Source organism: Taeniopygia guttata, chromosome 5 (assembly GCF_048771995.1).
Source record: "Taeniopygia guttata chromosome 5, bTaeGut7.mat, whole genome shotgun sequence".
Lineage (NCBI taxonomy): Eukaryota > Metazoa > Chordata > Aves > Passeriformes > Estrildidae > Taeniopygia > Taeniopygia guttata.
The window spans coordinates 11,292,555-11,301,947 of NC_133030.1; the positions used below are offsets into that span (position 1 = coordinate 11,292,555).

The following is a 9,393-nucleotide window of genomic DNA, read 5'->3' on the forward strand; positions in this document are numbered from 1 at the left end:
CGAGTGTCGCTAGTCCGAGTAGCCCGGGCAAGGCCGGGCTGCCGTGCTGTCTTCTTGGAACCAGGTCGCCATTGTCTTTCATAAAGGCAACAAATCTGGTGCCGAAACCCGGGAGGAAGAGAAATTCGCTCGGGTAACGGGATACACCTGGACAGGAGCAGCGGCCGGGGCGGTCAGACCGTATCTTGGCGCAGGGAGACGTCCCAGGACCCGCGAGCGTCATGGACAGCATCGCCAGGGTCGTAAGTGTGAGTTATAAGCAGTGGGGTATCGAGTGTAAGCTCAAGGACTTTTATCTTGCCATAGCAAGGCTGCTTGAGCTTGGGGCGACTGAAAGCCCAGTGGATGCTATGCATCCGGGAATATGGGAAAAATGCACAGCCACGCTGGCCGAGGACACGAAATCCTCAGGCAGTGGCAAGAGCCTTAAAACGTGGGGCAAAGTAAAGAAAGCCCCGCGCAGAGCAATAGAAGAGCAGGAGACGTGGAGCGCGGCGCTTGCGTGTTTATTAGTTAGACCTGGGCTCGGGGTGGGGGCGGAAGCACAGACCGTCCCTGAGGACGATCCGCCGGGGAGCGGAGATCCGGGGGGGCCCGGCGCGTCACCCCCCTCTCCGGGCCAGAGGCCAGTCCCCGCCGCGGAAGCCCCCCGAAAAACCGCAGCTTCCCCGTCCGTCCCGCCGCCGCCGGTCAACGACCCGTTGCCGGAGCTGCAGCAGCCCGCAGAATGCTTCTGGCAGGAGCTGGCAGTGGAAGAAACCGCGGCTCGGGTGGAGATCCAAACCACGCTGCCACCTCACCCCTTTGAAAATGGCGCTGGCAGCCAAGGAGAGGGGCGGGGCGCAGGCGGTCTCGGCGCGAAAACCCTGGAGACGCGCGATTTCAGGGACGCGCGTGCGCGGGAGAAAGAGGCGGAGAGCAGCAGAGAGCACGGAGCCAATCGGCAGCCGTGCCGGATGCAGCTACCATGTAAGGGACAGACCTCCCCCTGCAGGAGGCAGGGCAAGCCGGGGGGGCGGGAGCGGCGCCACCCCCGCGGGGAGGAGCGAGCTCGGAGCCAGACAAAAAGGCACCGAGCCCCGGAAATGCGCTGGCATTCGACTTCCGACTCAGAGTCCAGCAGCAGCTCTGCCGGCTCGGAAGAGCTGCCGGAAGCCGCCTGGGATTCAGAGACGGAAGAAACGGAGCCAACGCAATTTAAGACAAAACCGAGTAAAGCTCTAAGCCGCACTGAAAAACAAGTACAATACGAACCAGCCCAGTTTACCAGCTGGGGAGAAATAAAAATAGCCTGTGCTGAATGGTCCCCAGCGGCTGCCATACAAGCCTTCCCGGTGAGGCTCACCGGCCCGGAGGGGAACGAACAAAGGGTATATACCCTGATAAACCCAAAAGATGTACAGTCAATTGTCAAAGCCATTGCGGAAAAAGGAATCAATTCGGCCATAGTCTCCACTTTAATCGATGGTCTTTTTAGTAATGACGACCTGCTTCCCTTTGATATCGAGCGAATAGGTCGCATGATACTTGATGGTGCGGGAATGATTGTCTTCAGACAGGAATGGGAGGATAATTGTAGAAAGCTATTAGCCCAAGCATCTGGCGCGAGGCAGCCACTACACAGATCGAGCTTATCCAGACTGATAGGAAAGCACAATGATATGATCACGCCGCAGCAACAAGCCATGCAGATGCAGGCTGAGGAGGTCAGGGCGACCACTCGGGCTGCCAGGGAGGCTATTCGCGCAGCCTCTCGAGTCATGGCCCAGCCGGCGCCGTGGTCCACCGTGAGGCAGGCAGAGAGCGAAAGCTTCACACAGTTCGTGGATCGCCTGCAGGCAGCGATAGACTCCTCCACCCTGCCGGCAGAGGCAAAGGGCCCCGTGGTGGCCGACTGCCTGCGCCAGCAGTGCAACTCTGTCACCAAGGATATCTTACGTTCCCTGCCAGCCGGAGCTAGCCTGGCTTACATGATCAAACATGTAGTAAGGGAAGAGCACCTGACGCCCATTCAGGCAGCTGTCCACACCCTGACCAGTGCCATGGCATGCTTCAAGTGTGATGAGGCAGGTCACATCGCGGTGAGCTGCCCCCAGCCGGCACGGCAGCCCGCTGCGGCGCCTCCACCCCAAACACGCCCGAGGGAATCCTGTTGAAGCTGCGGGAGGAAAGGGCCACTGCCACACACCCACTGCTGCCAATAAAACTGACCTTCAGAACAAAACTAATGAAAAGCTGTGAGTTTTGTTTGCAGGACATGCTCGTGGACCGTCCCCGTGATGCATACACCTCTGCTCCAGAGGGAGATGACGGACCACCAAACCACCAGACAAAACCCGAAAGTCCCACACCAGTGAGACCCAGACATGCACAGTGTCTCTGTGCAATTTTGCTGTTGGGGCTTGTGGCTGGGGGACAAGCCAACCCAGGCCACTACCCTCACCAGCCATTTAAGTGGGTCATGCAACATCTTTCAAGTGACAAGGTGTTCAAAGAGATCACCACAGCAAACACCCCATCCTTCGTGTTCCACATAGCCAACCTGTTTAGAAGCTACCTTTCTAACCCTAAACGAAACCAAACCGAACCTGACTAACCCCTGTTAGCTTTGCTATGATGTTAAACCCCCTTTCTACGAAGGCATTGCTTTAGACACCCCCTTCAGTTACTCCACAGCCAGTGCCCCCCACCAGTGCAGATGGGACACTCCCCGCAGAGGAATCACCCTGAGTCAAATCACAGGACAGGGCAGATGTTTTGCAATGCAACCTTTGCAAAGCAGAAAAGCAACTTCTGCACTAACATTGTCAAGCCCAACAGAAAAACCAATAAGTGGGTGGTCCCATCCGCATCTGGGATGTGGGTTTGCCAGAGATCCGGAGTGAGTCCTTGTGTGTTCCTTGCCAAATTTAATGACTCTATCGATTTCTGTGTCCAAGTTCTGATTGTTCCTAGGGTCCTGTACCACTCAGACAAAGAGATATACCACCGTCTCGAGGAACCTGACAGACTCCGCAAAAGAGAAATCATCACAGGTATAACCATCGCAATACTGCTCGGCCTGGGAGCAGCTGGCACAGCCACGGGTGTCTCAGCCATCGCAACCCAGCAGCACGGACTCTCTCAGCTGCAAATGACCATCGACGAGGACCTGCAGAGGATCGAGAAATCCATCTCCTATCTAGAGAAATCAGTCTCTTCGCTTTCAGAAGTAGTTTTACAAAATAGGCGAGGACTGGACCTCTTGTTCATGCAACAAGGAGGACTGTGTGCAGCCTTAAAAGAGGAATGCTGCTTTTATGCAGATCATACAGGAGTTCTTAAAGACTCCATGGCAGAGCTCCAAGACAGACTGGCTCAGAGAAAGAGAGACAGGGAAACCCAACAGAGCTGGTTTGAATCCTGGTTCAATCGATCACCTTGGCTCACCACTTTAATTTCCGCCCTGGTAGGTCCACTGGCAATACTGCTTTTAGCTGTTACCATAGGACCATGCCTGCTGAACAAACTAGTCTCGTTTGTTCAGGCCCGTCTGGAAAGGGCAAACATTCTGTTCATAGGCCAGCAACAAATGCTGTAAGCCAAAAACTGTGAACACAGTCTGTCGCAAAAGCCTTCGAGACTCACCTTGCGAAAATTACTCAGGTTTACCAAACCACCCTTTCCTTACCAATTTACAAGTTTGTACCTCACTCCAGTGCCTATATCTACGACTACCTCATTTTATATATCATAAGGGGAGGGGAGATGTACTAGTAGGGACAGGCGAACGGAAGATCTCGGGATGTGACGGAAAGAGAGACCCTTCCCCCTTCTCCCTGCTTCACATTATCTATTAACCCCAGAGCATGTAACCACACCTAACCCAGTAGTTTTCTACTCCCGACTAACCCTAGAGACCCTACCAACCCCCTCTGACGTAGCAAAGACCCCCAAGACTATTTAAACCCATGAGATAAGATAATAAACGCTTTCGACCGTCCACCACCAATTGGTGTCAGCGTGTGTCGTTAGTCCGAGTAGCCCGGGCGAGGCCGGGCTGCCGTGCTGTCTTCTTGGAACCAGGTCGCCGTTGTCTTTCATAAAGGCAACACCTGCCTTGAACTTTTCCTTTGGCCATGTGCTCTTGCTTCTTTTTACAGACCTTGACCCAACACCACTGCAGGCCTCCTTCTCTGTTTCTGCACTGGCTCCAGCTGCATTTATCATCCTGTGTCATCATGAGAAGCACAGGGGAGCTGGGCTTTCCTCCTCCCTCCTGGATCCTAGAGCACTGTGGCCAGGAGGAGCAGGGACACTGCCGGGGACCCTGGTGGAGCGGGAGAAGATCACAGCTCTTCAGGGTGGGACACGGGGCCCCAGGGATGGTCAGGGGTATCGCAGGTTGTTTTGGAGGGTTCAGGAGAGGGTCTGAGCAGGTTGGAGGGCTCTGGATGCCGGGAATCCCAAATCATCCTACTGGAGGAGAGCAGAGCCTGACCGGTCGTGGTTGAAGTGAGGAGTGACTCCACTTGGGAAACCTGAGGGTCATGATAGGACGAGGTAAGGATGGAAGTGGGGATGGGAATGGGGATGGGGATGGGGAGCAGGGATGAGGATGGCATGGGGATAGGCAGGGGAAGAAGCACAGCTGTGCTTCCTCAGCCCAGAGCATGTTTTGGCAATGATCTCGAAGCACTTCCTGGTGTTTGCGTTCAGAAACACACATAATCACGGGATATGATTATATGGAGGTGCTTTTATTCAGAGCTCTGGGAATCAGGGGTGCAGACCCAAATCTGACTCCGACATGGCTTTCGAGCGGAACGTATTTTATATTCTATCGTTATATAACTTACATATTAATTATTAAACTTTTATTGTTCTATTGTATACATTGACATGAGTTTCTCGTGATCTTTCTTAGGTCCATGACCACAGTTTCTCATGATTATTCTTACGATTAAACAGTAATTATATTTAATTACTAAACAATCATCACATCCAACAATTATGTCCTTTCTCATGTACTAGCTACACAGGTGCAGTTCTAGCAAGGTACAAAGTCTTCCTGTACTTAGGGTATTTATTTTCTTTTAAGGGCCTACTAAGCTTAATTTTTCTTTAAACTCTAAATCTCCATGATTTAAAACCCTTTTACTATCACTGAAACAGGAACTGTTTCTGAGAAGCACCCAGCTGCCTCACCTACACATCCAGCACTGGCAGCATTCCAGTGCCACCAGCATCACCAGCATTCCTCTGCTGCTGCAGGGACAGTGATCACTCAGGGAAGAGTAACAAGGAATGGTAGAAACTGGTCTGGAGAGTGAAGGCAGTTGGAGAATGGGACATTCTGCAGGGAAGGAGGGTTTCTCATCAGGAGAGAAAGATGAGCCAATCAAAAAATCATCATTTAGAGATTCTGAGAAATACCACTTCCTCTGGAGAAGAAAAAAAAAAAAAAAAACCAGACCCACGCCTGAGACAAGTAACTCAGAGGAACTGAATTTCTGAAGTAGGCAAAGTTACAATTTTTCAATCCCTCACTCCTCCATGCACTTTCTCCTTCATGTCACTGACCTGGCAGGAGCCACTTTAGGACATGTATCCCAAAGGAGCAAAAGGAACAAGGAAGCGCTGCTGATCTGCACAGACCCCTTTGCCTGCTGCTGCCCCACAGAGAACAGGTCAGTGGAATGTTTTCCTTCCTCCCTACCCCACCTTCCTCTCCTCCAGCAGCTGCTCTGTTCCTGCCACCCTCTCCAGTCACCACAGTGCTCTCCCCAATTCTCTCCTCCTCTGCCCTGTGCTTCATTTCTGCATCCCCTGCAGAACAGCCCAACCCTCCCACCTCCCTCTCCCACCCCACCATTTCCATCGCCCTCCTCCCCTGCACATCTCACTCCTCCCCACTGTATACTTCCCGCTGCAGGGAGCTGCTGAGGAGCCTCATGGTCCATCCCTGGATTCTCCAAGCACTGACTCCCCATCCACTCTGACCACAGCCAGGGCCACATCCCACCGCCTGCCCAGTGTCCATCCATGGAGGTGACCACCGTGTCCCCACCTGCCATCTCACCCACTGAAGGAGATGATTTGTGTGAGACAGATATTCCCAGTGTGGCCATGCACATTGTGACACTGCTCATCTGCCTCTGTGGGCTGGCTGGGAATGGGGCTGTCCTATGCCTCCTTCAACTGGAAATTTGTAACTATCGCATCTTTAACCTGGCTGTCATTGACTTCCTCTTCCTTCTCCTCACAGTCCCCTCCGCCCTGCTCTACCTGGTGGACGACATGTCCTGCTCTCCTATTGTGCCCCTGCTGTACCTGAATTTATTTTTCCAACTGTCAGTGCTGTCCTACTACTGGGGGCTGTACTGGCTGATGCCCAGGGACCCTCTGTACTATATAGAAAAGATCTTCCATCTCTGCTGCCGCTGCAAACTTCCTCTGCGCCTGATGTGGTTGCTGAACGGTGTCCAATTCTGGACCTTCTTTGCTCTCTTCACTGTCATTCCTGTGGTGACATTCCTGTGCCCATCACACCAGCTGGAGCTCTGCCGGGCAGCTTTCATCTCCATGAACACCATCATCCTGCTCCTCTTGGCTGCACCCCTGCTGGTTTCCAGCACAATTGATTTCATTAAGGCCAAGTGGGGCTCCCAGCAGCAGCAACCCAAGAGACGCGACATCGCTATCGCCCTCATTGTGCTCCTCACTCTCCTTCTCATTTTCTGGAATTTCCTGCAGCAGCTCGGTTACCTCAATGTGCCCTCCCAGGCTGTTTTCCTGCTTAACTGCATCAACAGCAGCTTCAAACCCTTAATCTACTTCTTGGTGGGGAGCTTCCGGAGGCCCTGCTCTGTGAGATCCCTCCAGCTCTCCCTGCAGAGGGTCTTTGAGAAGCCAAAACCAAAAAAAGCCTGCAGAAATGATGCCCTGAGGGAGACAGGGGTCTGAGCCTGTTGATCCCTTCCACTGCTCTGCTGAAGGACCCCAGGAGAGTGGCAGAAAGTTTCCTTGAGATTAAACAATATCCACGAGATAACGCTCCCCATGGTGGTGTATTCCTGTAGGAGAAGGGAGCAGGAGCATTGCCTTGGGTGATTTTTGGGGGATGCTCTGAAGGAAGCACATTGGAGCATGGCTTTCCTCCTCCCTCCTGGATCCACATGGCTCCAGGCAGTGCAGCTGGGCTCAGTGCTGTTCCCCAGCTCTATTCCCCATGGAATGACCCTCATGGCCTCGGCCTCAGCGAATGAACTCCTTTGGCTCAGCAGATGAGTTTCATGGTGTTTTCAGGGAGCTCTTGCCAGCAAAGAAGGGGATGTGTTAAACCCTGGTAAGGCCTGGGGACACACCCAGCATGGGGTGTCGGAGATTTCCCAAATCCCTGCAGGGCTGGTGCCTCTCGATGGTAGGAGAGGGGTTGGGATCACAAGGAGCATCCTTCCTCTTCTGTCCGGCAGAGCCAGACCTGCATTCCCAGCTGATGGGAAGGGGCACCAGGTAGGGCTGCAGAGCTGAGGAGGGACAGCAACATTCCCTTATTCTTTCAGTGGGAATTTGTCATGTTCTCTAATTCCAGAATTTAATCCTTCTGACTAAAGTGCAGGGTCCATAGTGAACTCCTTTGAAGCCTTTGATGCCTGTGACCAAAAAGAGCTTGAAACATGGAAATTCCCATCATCGGATTCTTGGACCATTGAATTGCACAGAGATCAGGGCGTTATGCTGCTCTTCTGCAGAATGGGGCCATCTTCTGCCTCCCCAGCATCAATGTCCAAGGGAGCCCTTGACCACCTCCCTCCTGAGCCTGGCCACCCTCAGGAGGAGCTGAACAGCAACTCTGCACAGCAGCTTCAGCCACAGCCCAGGCTGTGCTGATCTTTACATTCTGTAACCAGCCCTAAATTAAGTTTGCATTTATGTTTTCTTTGATTCCAACGTGGTAAAACTGACCACAGAAGTTGTTGAATAAACAACATCCAGGCTTCACTGCAGAGCCTGTCCCTGGTGAACCCAGTCCAGTATGGCTAATTTCCTTATTTTGTCCCATTGCAATGCCTCTGCTTTGTCTGTGAGCAGGGCAGTACCTGTCTCATTCCAGAGCCCTTCCTAAGGCACATCCCTGCAATGGTTGGGATGATGTTGGCAGTGCCAGGATCTCCTCATTCCTCCTGGGAGAGACCTGGCCAGCAGCCACAGCTCTTGCTCAGAGGGAAGTTTTCCCTCCTTTTCCCACTGCTTTAAATCCAAGGGAAACCAACATGCCAATGCTTCTGGAAAGGGAAGTGAGAGGGAAAGTTGTGGATGGTGAGTCAGGCTTTAGAGACACGCATGAGGTTAAACACCTAAGGAGCATTTATACACAGAGCTGTTAATAATTAACAGAAGAGAGAGACAGTGACATCTGAGAGGGTTTTTCTCTCCCTGTCTCCCTTTTTCCTGTCCATTGCAAAGCAGAAACTTTCCATGGTGCAACCTCTTGTCCAGGGAAGAACAACTCAGCCAGGGGGTTTCTTTCAAAGTAAGTGCAGGAGGATCATGATCCTTCAATGTATCTTTTCTACTTTCCAGCATCTTCCTTGTCTCCAGTGTCACCCAGGCCACTCCCTACCTCAGCTTGCCGTTTGCCATGGAATCCTAGCATGGTTTGGGTTGGAAGGACCATTGAAGCAATCCTCCTCCAACTCACAAGCCAGGCCACAGCCCCAAACCCGGTGTGGGTTTTGGGGAAAGCCTTTCAGGGGCCTCCCAAACAGTTGCACACTCTCCTGCACAACAAAACTCAGTGTGAAGCCTCCACAGGGTATTCCCATGTGTCAGGAAATGCTGGAGATGGACAGGATCTGCCCAGAAATCATTCTGCACTGCTGTGCCAAGATTTCTTACCCACCTGCATGATATTTTTAAGCAAAGACACCAAGAAAATCCAGAGGGAAAAGCTCTCAGTCTTGGTGACTCAATTTTAAAATTCCACAGGGTAATAAGTTTCAGTTCTGAGACAGAGAAAGCTTGGCCCTGTGGAACAGGAAAGACTCAATGCAGTGATATCAAAGCAAGAGGTTTCCTGGGTGCCATTTGCTACAGCAGAAGAGTTGGAATGAGATGATCTCTACAGTTCCTTCCAACCCAAACCGTTCCATGATGATTCCTCACGTCATTCCACATCCATTCCAGGCTGGAGTTCCCCTGCTGCACACAGCACCAGCCTGTCAGAGCTCAAGGAACATTTGCACAATGCTCTCAGGCACATGATGGGATTTTTGGGATGTCCTGTGCACTGCCAGGAGCTCAGCTCCATGATCCTTGTGGGTTCTTTCCAACTCTGGATATTTTATGGTTCTATTTTATGATGCCTCTATTTCATGATGACTCCACTTGGTGATGATTCCACTGTGTTGT

At 52.3% G+C, this 9,393-nt stretch overlaps 1 protein-coding gene across 1 annotated transcript; it reads left to right on the plus strand.

Moving 5' to 3' along the window:
* Positions 1 to 5,135: 5,135 nt before the first annotated feature.
* On the plus strand, positions 5,136 to 8,006 carry LOC115495663 (mas-related G-protein coupled receptor member X1). The gene is given in 4 exon segments (XM_041716695.2): positions 5,136 to 5,638; positions 5,641 to 5,669; positions 5,915 to 5,987; positions 5,990 to 8,006. Coding segments are annotated over 4 exon segments (1,161 nt in total). The 5' UTR covers positions 5,136 to 5,535; the 3' UTR covers positions 6,946 to 8,006.
* The last annotated feature ends 1,387 nt before the right edge of the window (positions 8,007 to 9,393 follow it).